The following is a 15,497-nucleotide window of genomic DNA, read 5'->3' as shown; positions in this document are numbered from 1 at the left end:
GCCAGCAGCGTTTATTGGGGTTACCACCTGGGTGGGGAGTATGCACAGCATACATAGTGGGCCCAGGTGCCAGCCCAGAAGCACCGAGAATGGTGCGGAGCAGGAACAGGCCCTGGGAGCCGGGCACGGGGGTGACGGGGGGAGGAGGTGACAGCGATGGGGTGATGTGTACCATGGGGGGCGGCCTGCGCCTGGGGATACCCCACCACCTGGCCTGGGAGGGCGCAGCCGCCCCAGGGACGTGCTCAGAGCTTGGCCAGCGTGGAGTGGGCGTCCGAGTGCTCCTCCTGGATGGGCTTCCGGCAGCTGTGGCCTCCTGGGCAGAGGAGAGGGCGGAAGTGAGGCCCTCGGCCTCGGCCTTCGGGGGTCGGCTGGGCCGCGCTGCACTCACCGGGGGGCTTGGGGGCGGCGGGCGGCCTCCAGACGCTGTAGTGCAGGAGCAGGACCAGTGCGGCAGCCACAGGGGCCAGCAGGCCCAGGCCCAGCGCCAGGCCCAGGACAGCAGCCAGCTCGGGGCCTGCGGGGAGCAGCGCTGTAGTGGGGTCCACCGCGGAGGCCAGGGCAGCCCCACCCACCCCCCACGTCTCCACCCACCCGCCCTCCCACCCCACACCCCACGGGGCTAGGGCCCTGCTGGGGGAGGCCGGGGGCTCTTACCCCTGGGGGGCTCTGTGGGGGGGCTGGTGGGGGGCTGTGAGGTCAGGGTCCAGGGGGTGGAGGGCTGGGTGGTGGAGGGCCGGGCCGTGGCGCCCCGGGTCCCCGCGGGCTGGCTGGCAGGGGGCGTCCTGTCCTCACAGACGGCGTCAGAGCTGCTGCTGGCGGCGAGCAGGGTGTGCTTGCCCTCCGCGGTGCAGCTGAGGGCAGAGGGGTCGTCAGCCCGGCCTGTGCCCCCTCCTCCCGGTGGATCCCACGGGCCCGGGGCTGGGCCAGGACTGTGGAGACTGCGTCCCTGCCACCCCCAGCCTGGCCCCACCCTCAGGGTCTCCAGGGCCTGCTCACCCCACATCCCCTCGCTCACTCTGCTTCCCACTGGCTCCTCCCAGGCCTTCACCCCAACCCCTGCCCCACCATGAAGTCCTAATACAGCTCCCAGCCGTGGCGAGAGGACCTCCCACAGTCCCGGGTCCTGGGCTGGTCTCCCCACTCCCCGTGCAGCCCAGCAGGGAGGCCCGAGGGCCCGGATGAGGCCGGGCCAGGGCTGAGCAGGGCGATGCCACCATGGGGGATGTGGCTCCCAGGTCCCAGGGGTCCAAGCCGTCCAGCCCAGGACACTCACTTGGTCCAGGGTTTGCAGGCCTCGTTGTTGCCCGGGGAGAAGTGTCTGGGGGGGCACGGGGCGCAGTCTGTAACGAAGACGAAGACCGTGGCGGCCGGGCTGTGCAGCTGGGCTCCCCCCTCAGCCCTAGAAGCCTTCCTGCCTGCATCCCACCCACTGGCCCCGGCCCGCAGCCCCCACCCTGCACCCCATCTTAGCATGGCCTGTGGGGCGGGCACGGGGGGCGGTCAGGAGTGCGGGGAGTGGGTGCAGCGTGTGGTGGGGACATGCCCGCCCGCCCGGCTCACCGACTCCTCGCTTGAAGCCCCCGTGGGGCTGGGTGCCGGGCCGGCAGCTGCACACGGTGTCGTTCGTGGTGGTGCACGCCCGCTTGGTCTCACTCCCGCTTCCTGGGGGCACAGGGGGGGCTGCAGGACCAGCCAAGGCCCAAAGCCCCTTCCTCAGGCCCGCAGCCCCGAGGCCAGTGGCTCCTCATTCCCTCGGCCCCGGACGCTGCGTCCGGCCCGGCCACGTGGCGCGAGGCCCGTGGCTGCCTGGCTCCCTGCCCACCCCGTCCAGCCTCCAGGACTCCCCGTCGCCACGTGGCCGGCACATTCCGCCCCCCTCGATCTCCGCCCCTGGGAGGAGGGAGGTGCCCGGGGACCCCCGGCAGAGCACCCTGCTGTGGTTTGGGGTTTGTGGCTGTGGCTGTGGCTGGGGGGCCCCCTCTGCCTGTGGTTGGGGGGCTCACGCTGGTTGCACTGCGTGCAGGGCTTGCAGGGCTCGTAGTTGGTGGCCTCGTTGTAGTGGCCGGTTTCGCACTTGCTGCACCTGGTGTCCTGGGTCTCAGTGCAGCGGCTCTCCATCCCGAACCCTGTAGGCGTTGGGCTTGCGAGGCCTGGCTGGTCCCAGGCCCCTCACCACCCTGAGCGTCACCCACCCTGTCACCCCGAGTCCACGGTCCCACAACACCCGCAGCCCTTCGCCTCCTGCGTGTCTGCCCCATCCCCATCCCTGTGTCCACGTCCTCCTCAGGCCCCTGCCCTCACCCTCCGCCCCACATCCTCCAAGTCCCCGTCCCCGTCCCCTGCCCCACGGCCGGCTGCTCACCTGGCGGGCAGTCTTGGCAGCACTTGCTGCCCCGAGGGTAGGTGTTCCCAGGGCAGGTGAGCTTGGCCGCGGCGCCCAGCGCGAGCCCCAGGAGCAGGAGGGCGGACGGAGGTGCCCGGGGCCGCTGAGCGCCCACACACATCTTTGCCTCGGCAGCTGGGCAGGAGTGTGTGTTTTCCTTGCAGGATGTGGCTATAAAGGCTGGGGGGAGGGGCGGGGAGGAGGCGGAGAGGGGACTGAGGACACCCCTCAAGTACCTCAGGCTCAGCCCTCCCAGCCCGTGCAGACCTGGCCAGAGGACCCCAGTCTCCGACCCCCCCAGGGCAGGTCGGTCCCCGCCGTCTGGTCTGCACCGACCCGCACACCAGCCCTCCCAGCATGCCAGGCCTCACCCTCACAGAAGGTGCCCCGAGCACACCAGGAGCCGAGGCACAGCCAGGAGACAGGCCCCGGTCAGGGCCTCCTTCAGCCAGGGCTGCGGGAGGGATCCCGGCTCCAGGGCTGGAGTCCTCGGCCAGCGGGGCGGGCAGTGGCCAGCAGTGTGGCTGCAGCCGCGTCTGGGCCCGGAGGTGTGAGGCTGGTGTCCCCAGGTCCCCACGGGAGCCCTGACCCCCAGGGTGGCTGTACTTGCAGGTGACTGAGGTCAGGGGAGGCTGTAAGGGTAGGGCCTGGCCCCACACGACCGGCCTTGTTGCAAGAGACCCCAGGAGAGCCACAGAGGGCCGGCCGGCCACGTGAAGACATGGCAGGTGGCCGCCTGCCCGCCAAGGACGCCACGGGACCAGCCTGGCTGACACCCGGTGGGGAGCCCCGACGGGGCTGGGGCAGAAGCACCTCATCCAGGCCCCATCCCTGCTCCCGGGCCGGCCAGCCAGACCCAGCCGTGCCGCCGAGCGGGCCCACCCTCTCCGGGCAGCAGGTGCAGCCTGGGAGCACATGTGGCTGTGTCCCTGTGTGCGAGGCGTGTCCCTGGCCCACGTGCTAGAGCGTGTGGCTGCTCTGGGAGCCCTGGTCAAGGGCGCGCCCCAGCTCCCCGAACAGAGAAGACGGACGGACCAGCTGACTGTCCCGGGAGCCTCAGACAGGGCCTGGGCAGCCCCAAGACAGGTGGGCGCCAGGTGTGTAAACGTGGAGCACACACATACACATGCATGCACACGTGCACGCACCACGCACACGTGTGCACACGCACACAGGTCTGGCATTGCTGGGCGCCGGCGGCTGGGGCGGCACAGCAAGTTGTTTTTGTACCTTTTAAGTCGTGCCGTGGCCCAGGCTTACCTACTCGACAGCTAATTTAAGGAGTTTCCCAGAGAGGAGCCTCCCACAGGACGAGAGGCCCGGAAAGTCCCTCCTGCCGGCAGCTCAGGTAGCAGCAGTTCCCGGCCCACCTGCGGGAAAGTCCCCAGGCCACGGCGGCCACGCAGGCTCAGCCCTCCGGAGCCTCTGAGGGAGAAGGTCCCCACGGGAGAGGGCAGCCTGGTGAGTGTGTGCGTGTGTGCGCGTGCCCCATCTCCTGGGATGGTGAAAACGTCTTTTTCTTGCCAAATACAGAAAACCGTGGCCTCCGAGGCTGCTGTGACTCGGGGTCTGGGGCAGCACCCGCTCCTTCCCAGGGGCCTGCATGGGGCCCTGCCTGAGGGTCTGTCGCCCGAGGTCCCCACGCCTGGCCCATGTGTGGGGCGTCTGCTCACAGGTGACCCGTGGGCACTGACAGCGGCCCGTCACTGCTGGCCCAGCCTCCAGCCCGGGGTGCAGCTGATCGGGTGCTCACACCTGCTCCCCCCGATCCACCTGGGCCTGGCCCCCCACCTCCCTCCACATGAGCTCCCCCACCACCACCTCCTTCCCTCCACCACGAGCTCCCAGCTCCCGTCAGATCTGAAAACAGCTTCTGCTTTGTCTGCAAACCCAGGTGTCAACTCGCCGGTTCCTCGGTGGCAGCCCCAGCCCCAAGCTGCTCAGAAGGGGGCCGTGGCAAGGGCTGGTCACACGGCCACTCCGGCGCCCTCTGCTCTGCAGTGGAACCTTCCCAGGCCAAGCCACCCAGCTGGCCAGAAAGCTGTGCCCTGAGGTACCACAGCCATGAGGAGGGGCGAGCGGTGGATGGGGTGCTGGGGGCGCCCACATGCCAGGTGTGTGGGGTCGGGGGCCCGCAGTCACAGCCTCAGAGCCTGATCCCCCCACACACACACCAGCCAGAGCACGGGGCACACTGACCCTAGCAGGGTCGGGACAGCTAGTGCCACAGGGTGGACTGCAGACGACAAGCTGGCCCATAGCGGCCCGCAAGGCCCCCGCTCCCCTAAAGCAGAGCCCAGGGCTCAGCCTTAGATGTCCCCACAACCTGGACTCCCATTTCCTCCTGGCCCCTCAAGGGCGGTTCCCAGACCTGCCTCCCTCTCCCTGGCATGGCCCCCATCCTGTCATGGTTCCTGCACAGGACACCCCACTCAAACCCAGGGTTCTAACCAACCCCCACCTCAAAGCTCAAGGGAAGCCACCTGGCCACAGATACTCCAAGTTACCGTTTATGTGTTTTTGTCCCCCCAAAAAATGAAGCTGGAAGGAAGAGAGACTACACTTTAAATAATGCGTGTGGCTCTGGCCGCAGGTCCGTGCCTCTTGGGGACAGAGGGCAGCTCTGGCCGCGCTGATCCCCACGGAACAGGTCACCGCACCCCCAGGAACCCGGAGCTGCTTCCATGCGGGTGAGCTGCGGCCCGGGGTCAGTGCCCTGGCGGCTCCAGTTCTCGGAAGCGAAGAGCAGCGGGTGGGCGGCCGGGCCCCGCTCAGAACTCCTCGTGCACGCTGCGGGCGTAGTCCACCAGCTTGCTGCCCGTGAAGAACTCGCTGTACTTGAGCACCTCCTCGGGCTCCAGGTGCTGGTTCTGGTTCTCGTCCGCGATGGCGATCATCTGCTTGGCCTCGTTGAGGGCGTTGTATTCGTTCATGGGATCCATGTACTCCTGCAAGGACGCCGCGTCAGCACCGGCCGCACCTGCCCGGCCGCCGCCCAGTCCGCACCCGAGGCCCCGGGAGCAGCCAGGCGTGACGGCCACAGTGAGCTCTGCCTTCTCTCCGACACCCTGTGGACTGGGCTGCAGGACGGGTGCGGGAATGTTCTGGAAGACGGACACAGGTCTGGCGATGGCCCAGGCCATGAGGGTGCGGCCTCTGTGCGCTCGGGGAGAGGGTGGGGAGGGGAGGCCCTGCCAGGATGGAGCAGGGGCTTGTTGGTCACATGGACGGGGCCTGAATGGTCACCAGGACCCCGAGCTGCCCCAGCATCACAGGGAGCAGAGAATTCTCAAGTAAAACGAAACGACTCATCACAGCGAAGGAGTGCTCACAGCGGGTACACCGCAGGTTCCAGCCACACCGTGCCCGGCCCCCGAGCCCCCGACGGGCCGGCTTCTCAGAGCCAGGACTGGCCACGTCACCCGGGACACCCAGACCCAGGGACGGGCACGGCCGCCTTCTGGGAGTGAACGCTGGCGATGCTGGTTGGGCTCCCCGGGAGCCCATGGCCTCCGCTCAGGTCCCACTAAGGGACCAATGACCAGTGACCAGCCACGGGAAGCCACACCCACGCTGCCTCCTGCTCGGGACCATCTTGCAGGTGGCTCGCTGGCCACGGGCAGGCCCCCAGCCCCCACGTCCCCCACGCTCACCTCCAGCTCTGCCATGGTCACGATTCCGTCGTGGTTGGCATCAATCAGCTCCTCAAACTCCTTCCGCCTGTCCCTCACCCAGCTGTCGTCCATGTCCTGGCCACGCTGGTTCTCCACGGTCCCCACGGGCAGGGAGATGAACTCGGACAGCGAGAGCTGCTTGTCGCCGTCCTGGTCTGGGGAACAACGGGGCGCTCAGCCTCGGGTGGGCACAGGAGCCCCGGGGCCACGGGAAGAGCCAACCAAGGGGTTGTGCTGCCGGATTTTCCGTTTGTGACGTTTCAGACTGAAGCTGAACAGCCGTGCCTCCCGGGGACTGGGGACCTGGCTGAGGCCATGTGGCGCCCACCAGGCTGTTTTCCTTCAGAGCCCAGCCCGAGACCACCCCGGCCTCCCCGGCTCAGACAGCAAGCCCCACCGCGGGGCCTGGCCGCCAGCACGAGGGGCTGTGGCCTGGGCAGGGCCAGCCTCACCCAGGTCCCGCACGATCTCCTTGACCATGAAGCGGAGCATGCCGCGGCTGTGCTCGGGGTGCAGGAAGGACAGGAACTCCTCCTCGCCCAGCAGCAGGTCCGGCGGGGGGTTGTCCGCCTGGTACCAGCGGTCCTTGAGGTTCTCCAGGACTTCCTGTGCTGCGAGCGAGAGGCACCCATGAGCATCCTGGCACAGACCCCGCATGCGTCGCCCCGCACGCTCCCAAGTCCCGAGACGCTGCCTGAGTGCTGAGGCCACAGGCCCTGCCCCTCAGAGAAGAGTTCAGCCCCAAACTCCCCAACACAGATGTCCTCCCCAGACACAGCCCCGAGTCTCGGACACAGACGCCCCCACATGCAGGGGCAGCCCCACATGCAGGGGCAGCCCCCCATGGGCACAGGCCTCCACCGATGCTGGGGCAGCCCCCAGCCTGCTGCTAGGCCACGGGACACATCCTGACGAGGGCACAAAGCACGACTCTGACCCTTTCCCTCCTTCCCAGGGGCCGGGCGGAGGACGGGCCCTGAGGGAAAACCCGCTCTGCAGCCCCACCGGGCCCCAAGCCCGCCCCGTCTCTGTGGGACAGCGGGCACCAGGCGAGAGCGAGGATCGCACGGAGGGGCCTGTGGGCCGGTGACCATCTGGCTCCAACAGCAGGAAGCGGCCGGGCGCAGGGGTCCCCCGCCCCAGCCCCACCGCTGTCAGCAGGGAGCAGGGCCGCCCACACGCCCGTCGCTGGCGTTTACTGCCCTCGGAGGGACAGGCCCCGAGCCAGAGCAGCTGGCGGTGCCGCCGGCCCCACTGCGGGGAGTGACGGGCGGCAGGCTGCACGTCTCCCTGGAGCCTGTGCTGCGTTTAGGGCGAAGACAAGCAGGTCACACCCAAAGCCAATGCGGCCAGCACACAGGCTCCCGTGGATGTGGCCACACACACGACGCTTCAACTCACACAGAAACGCAGGCTCATTTCCACGGAGACAGGCCGCACACAAAGGGCTGAGAGAGACGGGTCATCGTTCACATAAAATAACAGGACCTTTTAATAAAAATCAGTTCTTCTTGACCATTAACCTACCAGGCACTGCATAACTGCACAAATTAGTAAGCGTCACGCAAATAAACCTATTTCTCCTGTTCCCCGAAAGCGAAATAGTTCCTGTTGCGCACACCAAGCAAGTCGGTCCAAGGCGGACGACGTGGCCATCGGCGGCTAGAACATTCGCTGCTGGTGTCAGTGGAGGGAAACGGTGGCCTGTGCGTGAGGCGCGTAGGGAAACGAACGCAGCACGATGATCGTCATCGGTCACTAGCGGACGTGTAGTTCGTTAATAATTACGTATAACAGGATAGTGTAAAAATTAAGGTACAAAACTTTCATTAAAATGTTTCTTACACACGGTTATACTGGCTGAGCCGCAAAAACATTCGTTGTGAGCGCATGTGGCCCGAGGGCCGCGAGTTTGACACACGTGCTCTAAGATGAGATCGCTGGGGCTGGGGTGGCCTGACGCCCAGTGGCAAGGCCCTTGTGTGAGAAGACACACTAGACAGACTGACGGGGCCTCGAGCAGGGACGCCCACATCCAGAGCTGGAAGGTGCCTGGGACTGGCCTGCTCCGAGCGCGAGGGAACGGCCCTGAGAGGCGCCCCCACCCGGCCAGGTGTGACCGCAGCCCCAGGAACCCAGCGGGGGCCCACCCCCTTCCCAGGGCCCGCCCCCCCCCCCCCCCCCCCGCCTCCATTCCCTCCCCAACAGGAAGGGAAACAAGGGACTCGCTGAACAGGCAGGAGAGCAGAGAGGAGAGGAGCGTGAGGGGCAGGCAGGGGGCGGAGTGTGGAGCTCACACGCACCTCTGACCCAGCTCCCTCAGCAGGCGGGGCCTGGACAGGCCGCCAGAGCGCTCCCCACCCCTGGGCTCCCCACCCCTGGCGGCAGCAGCAGCAGGAGAGGCCCCACGACCCAGGTGCCTTCGGGCAGGGCCTGAGCCGCAGGACACACGAAGGGACACAGCCCACGGGAGAGACGGACAAGCACCGGAGAGAGAGCACAGACGGACCCTGGACCCGGGTGCGGGCCGGAGCTGGGAGACCAGCCGCAGGCGAAGGACGCAGCCGGGAGAGGGCGTGGCCGCGAGGGGCTGAGCAGAAACAACACAGGTGTGAGCGTGAACCCCGCGTCGGGGGCCCGAAGTCTCACCTCAGCAGAGGGAAGCGGGAGGAGGAGGAAGAAACGGAAAGGTGGGGGGGCTTCCCTCGCTTGTTACGAAGATGCGGGCTGGCTCCCAGAACCCGCCGCGGCCCGAACAGACGCTTCAGCGGGCCGCGCGGCAAAGGTTCGCTGGCGAGCCCGCCGGATGGAACGGGAGGATCCCACCAACGCTGAGGCCTCCGCGGGAGACAGAAACCAGGGGGCACCTTCTCACTGACCCCAGGGGCCGGCTCCACCCCCACCCACACCCCCACCAGACAAACGCGTTACAAGGGAAGAAACACTGCAGACCAGCATCTCTATGAACACAGGTGCAAAATCCTCAACAACCATCAGCCACGTGACTCCAATGGGGTACGGAGCAGTGATGGCGAACCTTTTGGGCTCAGCCTGTCAGCATTTTGAAAAACCCTAACTTCACTCTGGGGCCGTGTCACATGTAGAAATTTTTTGATCTTTGCAACCATAGTAGAACAAAGACTTATATTTTTGATATTTATTTTATATATTTAAATGCCACTTTACAAAGAAAAATCAACCAAAACATTGAGTTCCGTGTCACCTCTGACACGCGTGTCACAGGCTCGCCATCACTGGTCTAGAGAGTCACCCCCACAGCCAGGTGGGACTTATCCCAGGTGTGCAAGGTGGTGTGGACCTGAAAGTCAGCCCCGGCATGCTCACGGCGCACTGGAAGCTCTCCCGCCAGGGGCAGGAGCAAGAAGACAGCCTGTCCCGCCTCCTCACCACCACCCTGGAGCCCAGCTCACACATCGGGGCAGACAGGGAAACAGGCCGGGGCTGGGGAGAGGACACAGCTGTCTGTTCCCGACGTCACAATTGCCTGTCAGCACCCAGACCAGCGCACGGCCGCAGCAGGGCCGGGGGAGGCTGACACTCACGTCAGCTACTTTCCTGGCACCAGAAGGCAAGCCAGGCTGCAGGGCTGATGGCAGAGGGCCTGCCAGGAACAGCAGTGCCCAGGTCCATTGGGGGCAACAGTGGCCCCGGCAGCCTCCTCAAAGCAGAGGATGGAAGAGTAACAGGGACACCACCGAGGCTGTAACACGCTCCACCCACAGCCAGGGCCCACGCCGGCAGGGACAGGGCCACAGGGACAGGGCGGCAGGGACAGGGCCGGCAGGGACAGCGCCGGCAGAGGTGCCTCTGAGGAGCACACGCGTCCGTCCAGGGAAGACGGCACCATAGCCCTGGGGCCACAGCGGGTGATGACCCAGCAGTGAAGAAGGAACAGGGCCAACAGGCACCACACGGCACATTCAAGGGTCCCACAGCCCAACATGAGCTGCGGACACACCCGGGGGGGCGGGGGGGGAGCGTGGAGGCAGCGGCCAGTGAAGGGTGCAAGCTCAGACCCCCATCGCAGTGAGACGAGTTCAAAGGGATGGCCCTGACACCTGAGGGAGGCGGGTCTGTCCCCCCAGCTCCCACCAGCATCCACGCCCAGGCAGGTGCGTGGGCAGGTGCCCACCTGGTCACTGGGTTCTGACCCCACAGCGTCCCCCCCTGGTTCTGACCCAGTGTCCCCTGCACAGCATCCCCCTCCCCCTGGTTCTAACCCAGTGTCCCCTGCACAGCGTCCCCCCCCCCTCAGGTTCTGACCCAGTGTCCCCTGCACAGCGTCCCCCCCTGGTTCTGACCCAGTGTCCCCTGCACAGCATCCCCCCCCCCCCCCCGGTTCTGACCCAGTGTCCCCTGCACAGCATCCCCGCCCCTCCCCGTTCTGACCCAGTGTCCCCTCCCCCCCAGGGCGGCGCCCGGGGCCCAGCACTCACTCTCCTCGTCGACTTTCAGCTCCTGGTTGCTCTTTATCTTCTCAGCAACTTCCCTCTCGTCGTGGCCTTTCCTCACCAAGAACTTCACCTTGTACTCATCCCAGGACACGCGGCCTGAAAACGCAGGTCGTCCTGTTAGAACGTCTAACAACACACACTTTTAAAAACAGATGCTCTATTTCTTAAAAACATTTTTATTGATTTCAGAGAGGAAAGGAGGGAGAGAAAGACAGAAACATCGATGACAATCAGCAGCAGGCTGCCTCCCGCACGCCCCCTACTGGGGGTGGAGCCTACAGCCCTGGCCTGAGGCCCCGGGTTCAGTTTGATGCTCAACCACTGGCCTCGCTGGCCAGGCTGCGAGAGGATCTTAACAGACTCGTAAAAGACCTGTCTATCCCGGCCCGTGTGGCTCAGTGGGTGAGCGTCGGTCGACCTATGAACTAGGGGTCATGGTTCGATTCCTGGTCAGGGCGCGTGCCCGGGTGTGGGTGACCCGCAGTCGGGGTGCATACAACAGGCCACCGATTGTTTCTTTCTCACATCGACGTCTCTCTCATTCCTTCCCTGTCTCTCAGAATCGATCAAATCCCGTGCACGCATGTGGAGGCAGACGCACGCAGGCGGCCGGTTCCAACCTCTCCCAGCCCCTCCTGGCCAGCAGAGCGAGCTGGGAAGTGGCCTCTCAGGCTCTCCCGTCCTCCGTCCTGGGCCCCCAGCCCCAGCGGGGTCAGGGCTGGGTGAGGGCAGTACCGTCGCCGTCAGGGTCCACCGCGTGGAAGTGCGCCCTGCTCTCCTCCACGGCCTCCTGGAAGTGCTCGGCCGTCTTCTCCACGATCCAGCGCTGCATCTCCTTGGCACTGATCCTCCTGTCGCCGTTCACGTCCACCCTGCGGCAGGCGGACCGGGTCAGACCGGGCCTGGGGCCCTCAGCCAGGACAGAAGGACAGAGGATGGTGGGGGCTCCACAGGCAGCTACGAAACCACCACGAACAGGGACACTGCACCCAGTGGCAACGCTGGGGACGGGGGTCGGGGAGGGTGCCGGGGACAGCGGGCGGGCGGGGCCGCGGCGCTGTGTCTGCAGCTCTGCGTCACCCCAGCAGGCTCGGGCCCTGGGCAGGCGAGTGGGCTCCCCACGTGCTGCTCGATGGCAGACTCACACCCAGCTCCACAGACACAGACCCTGGGATGGACCAGAGTCCCGGGCACAGGACTGGAGGTGAGACGCCAGAGCGGGTGGAGGACAGGTGCCGATGCACCAGCTGGTGACACGTGTGCGCGGCTGCACGCACGTGCGCGCACGCACACACACACACACACACACACACACGCCCAGAGCAGTGCGCACACGCACCCCCGCGGGCAGCCACCCGGACAGCAGCACCCTCTCCTGCAGGAGAGACCAGCTCCCTGGACAGCACTGCGGCCGAGGCAGGGACGGACGACCCGGAGCGCCTGGTCGAGTGAACTGAGTCAGCCTGTTCACATCCCTGAGGGGGCCGTCGGGCAAGGCTCACCGGGGTGGCTGCTGTCCCGTCAGCCCCGGCTCCCGGCGACTCCTCTCCGGCCCCCCCCCCGCCTCCTGAGCACTGGACCTCGAAGGCCCTGGTCTGGCCGTGGCCCTCTCCCCAGCGTTGCACCGAGTGCCCAATCTTCCCCTCGATGCCCAGGGCAGCGCACGATGGCCCGGCTCCTGCTGCCTCAGCTCCCTCTCCTGCAGGGACTGCAGGCGGCGTCCAACCCCCCTTCAGCTGCTGGGGCCCCATCAGTCTCCCGGTAATGAGCCAAACCTGCCCGCCGCCTTCAGCAGGCCCAGCCCGGCCCCTCCCATGTCTGCAGGTCGGGGGCCCCATGCCCTCCATCGGCTCCACCCTTGCCAGCCCCCGCGCCTGGTCCCGCTGCTTGTGGCGGGCCTGGTGTGCGCCAGGCCTCACTCCCTATCACAGGAATTTCCAGGCACACGTGCCCAGCACCAGCTCGCAAGCCCACTCGCCGTCAGCTCTGTGCACCCACAGAAACTAAAGCCTTCCCCACACCTCCCGGTCGCTGAGGCCTCATCTAACTGGACTGCGACCTGCTGTGACCACGCCCGTGACCTTTCACCACCACGCACAGGGCGCACGGGGTGGGCCCTGCTCCAGGCCATCCCACAGCCCTCCCAGCTGTCAGGCCTCTCGCCCCTCCTGGCCCAGCCTGCTGCTCAGGCTCATGTCCTCAGCTCGACCCCTGTGACCCTGCAAACTCTCCGAGCTGTCAACCAGGAGCAGTCACGGCCTCCCTCGCGGGGCAGTCAGGATGGACCAGCAGGGCTGCCGGTGCCCCGCCCCCAAGGTGCCCCGCCCCCAAGGTGCCCCGCCCACGGTACCTACTTGGAGAAGATGACCATCAGCTTCCTCCTGCTCTTCCGAGGCTCCGCGTCCTCCTCGAACCCGTCCGTGTCCTTCCCCAGGAAGACCTCCTGGTGGAAGTCCTTGTTGAGGTGCCCGTCCATCTCCAGCTTCACCCCGTTCAGGTGGTCGGGGGGCAGGATCTCATTGTCCTCCCTGTGGCCGCCTCTGTCCCGGGCAGACGAGTGGTTGGCAGGCCGGGCAGACGTGTCCATCAGAAGGACGAGGCCCAGGAGCCAGAGGCAGCGAGGAGCCAGGCCGCAGCCGGGAGCTGGCCTGGACGCCATGGCCCGGGGTCCGGCCCGCAGGGCGGCCTGCGCGTGTGGCCAGGAGCTGGGGAGAGAGGAGAGGCAGGCGAGGAAGTGAGACCACAGTCCACGGCCACAGGCCCCAGCGAGTGCTGACGGCCCTCAGAGAGTACGCAGAGCCGCTGCTGGACAGACCCCAGCGAGTGCTGGACTGGAGAGCCGGCCTCTAGGCCACGCAAGGAGCGGTGCTCGCTCCCGCCTCCCACTCCGCGCCGTCGCCATCCCTCCCGGCATCGAGCTGACCCCACAGTCCGGGGAGCCCCCTCGAGATCCCCACTCAGCCCCTGTGAGCTCTGCGACCCCGGCTAAGCCGCCTGGCCTCCTCGGCCTCCTGTCCCCGTGAGAAGGAAGCCCCCCCCCCCCCGCAGGCTCTGTGAGGAGGGGCCTGGTGCCAGCAAACACCCAAACCGCCCGCAGGGCACCAGCCCCTTCCCACCTCCCACCACGATGACGCCTATGCGTTCTCTCTCTCACACACACACACACACACACACACACACAAGCACACGAGTGCACACGGGCACACCCAAGTCGGGGACAGAGCCCCCCCGGACCTTCACACGTCACCCTCCTGCCCCTTAACCGGCTCCTCTGCCAGCCTGCCCACCTGGCGAACACCTGCTGGTCCCTCCAGGTGTGGTGAGGCCCCGCCTCCTCTGACAGGTTCCCAGGGAGGAGCAGGGGGTGGGGGTGGGGTGGCCTGGGCACACTCCCCTCAGGCCTGGGTCCTGCCAGCAGCCAAGTCGGGGCACGTGGGGTTCAGGAACCAGGGAGCCCCCCCCAGCCTGAGGGCACATGGGGCCGGAAGGCCAGCGGCTGCCCCCTGGCCTGGCCCCGCCACCACTTGCTTCTCGGACGCCTCCTGTCTATGCCACCTGCTCCCGACGCACCCGGAGGGCCTGAGCCTCTACGTGCACCTTGGACCCGAGGGCCACTGGGGCCTCATTCCTTCGAGGGAGCGAGTCCCCGAGGGCAGCCTGATGTCCCCTCCCCAGGTCGGTGGGGCCTGCGCCCTCCCCACCCACCGAGCCCGCCGGCTGCCCGGCTGCCCGGGTGCTCTGGGCGTGACCAGCCTCGAGCCAGTTACCGGAACTCGTGTATGTCCTGAGGGCACGGGACCCCCAGCTTCACGCCCAGCACCCGTCCCGCCGTCCACGCACAGAGGGCACCCGTCCCGCCGTCCACGCACAGAGGGCACCCGTCCCACCGTCCACGCGCAGAGGGCACCCGTCCCGCCGTCCACGCACAGAGGGCACCCGTCCCGCCGTCCACGCAGAGGGCACCCGTCCCGCCGTCCACGTAGAGGGCACCCGTCATGCTGTCCACGCGCAGTGGGCACTCAGCCAGGCCGAGGGGTAAAGGCTGGAGTTCCAGCTACACCTGCGCCCTGCAAAGTGCACCCTGGACACCCCAGGGCCCGGGGCCCAGAGTGTAACCCGAGCGGAGGCCCGACAGCCGGGCAAGCAGCTGGGGCACAGGCGCCAGGCCCCCCAGGGGGCGGCGGTCGGGAGGGGGGGGCCCCCAGGCAGCCTCTCCTTCCCACGGGCGGGGGGGCCCCGCCCGGCGCTCCCCGCGCCCCCCACCCCCCCACTGTCCGGGCGTTGACAGCCCCGCCCCCTAACGGGCTGCACTTCGCTCCCGACAAGGTCAACCCGCCGCGACCGTCCCCACGGGCGGCGCCCGGGCATCTACACGGCGCTTCGCACAGAGTCGCCCGGGGACAGCGGCGCAGACGCGAGGAGGCCGGCGAGGCTCCCCTCGGCTCCGGCCTTTCCCGGTGCCCCCCGTCCCCGCCGGAGGCGACAGGCCGCGGCCGCCCCGGGGTCCGTCCCGCGGAGCGTTTCCTGTCGCCCAAACGCCAGCGCTGGCTCCACGGCTGCTCCCCGCTCGGGAGGCGCCGGCGGGCGTCAGGTCTTCACCGAGCCCGACAGCGGGCGTCGCGGCCCCCGAGTCGCGGACGAGGACGGGGAGGTCGCCCCGCGCCGCCCGCGCCCCTCGGCCCGTGTCCCCAACACCCGGCCTCCGCGCCCCGCGCCCCGAACTCACCGTCCGGGAGCCGCCGACGCTGTGACGCCTCCAGCCGGACTCGGCTAGGCCGCGGCCATCTTTCTTCCGGGAAGGCACGGGGCTCCGGGCCGGGGGCGGTGCGACCTCGCGCGAGGACGCCGGCGCCGCCATCTTGCCTCCGGGCGGAAGTGGCCGAGCGGCCCTCCCGGAGCGACCAATGAAAAGGCTGCGCGGGGTCACGTGACGGGCAGCCGGCCCACGTGACGGGCGGCCGC

The 15,497-nt window shown here is 67.7% G+C and overlaps 2 protein-coding genes across 2 annotated transcripts; both read right to left on the bottom strand.

Moving 5' to 3' along the window:
• Positions 1–3,375, bottom strand: TNFRSF4 (TNF receptor superfamily member 4). Its single transcript, XM_081085322.1, has 7 exons — positions 2,366–3,375; positions 2,007–2,129; positions 1,564–1,665; positions 1,277–1,343; positions 658–854; positions 392–517; positions 1–316 (listed from the first exon to the last, which is right to left on the bottom strand). Exons 1-7 carry the CDS (start codon positions 2,505–2,507, stop codon positions 246–248), a joined length of 828 nt encoding a protein of 275 aa, XP_080941448.1. The 5' UTR covers positions 2,508–3,375; the 3' UTR covers positions 1–245.
• Positions 3,376–4,883: 1,508 nt separating this feature from the next.
• On the bottom strand, positions 4,884–15,342 carry SDF4 (stromal cell derived factor 4). The gene is made up of 7 exons (XM_081087493.1): positions 15,262–15,342; positions 12,890–13,240; positions 11,271–11,407; positions 10,518–10,631; positions 6,513–6,671; positions 6,040–6,215; positions 4,884–5,334 (listed from the first exon to the last, which is right to left on the bottom strand). Exons 2-7 carry the CDS (start codon positions 13,192–13,194, stop codon positions 5,158–5,160), a joined length of 1,068 nt encoding a protein of 355 aa, XP_080943619.1. The 5' UTR covers positions 13,195–13,240; positions 15,262–15,342; the 3' UTR covers positions 4,884–5,157.
• Positions 15,343–15,497: the final 155 nt, after the last annotated feature.

This window comes from Myotis nattereri (assembly GCF_964212035.1).
Source record: "Myotis nattereri genome assembly, chromosome: 3".
NCBI lineage: Eukaryota > Metazoa > Chordata > Mammalia > Chiroptera > Vespertilionidae > Myotis > Myotis nattereri.
The sequence above is the reverse complement of the archived record's forward strand: the minus strand, read 5'-3'. Positions and strand labels throughout refer to the sequence as shown.

Coding starts and splice junctions, on each gene's coding strand:
- TNFRSF4 (XM_081085322.1), bottom strand. CDS start 2,507: ATGTGTGTGGGCGCTCAGCGGCCCCGGGCACCTCCGTCCGCCCTCCTG. Junction 1,344..1,563: donor GGGCTTCAAGCGAGGAGTCG/GTGAGCCGGGCG, acceptor TCTTCGTTACAG/ACTGCGCCCCGTGCCCCCCC. Junction 855..1,276: donor GCCTGCAAACCCTGGACCAA/GTGAGTGTCCTG, acceptor CTCTGCCCTCAG/CTGCACCGCGGAGGGCAAGC.
- SDF4 (XM_081087493.1), bottom strand. CDS start 13,194: ATGGCGTCCAGGCCAGCTCCCGGCTGCGGCCTGGCTCCTCGCTGCCTC. Junction 6,216..6,512: donor GGAGATCGTGCGGGACCTGG/GTGAGGCTGGCC, acceptor GTTGTTCCCCAG/ACCAGGACGGCGACAAGCAG. Junction 5,335..6,039: donor TGACCATGGCAGAGCTGGAG/GTGAGCGTGGGG, acceptor GCGTCCTTGCAG/GAGTACATGGATCCCATGAA.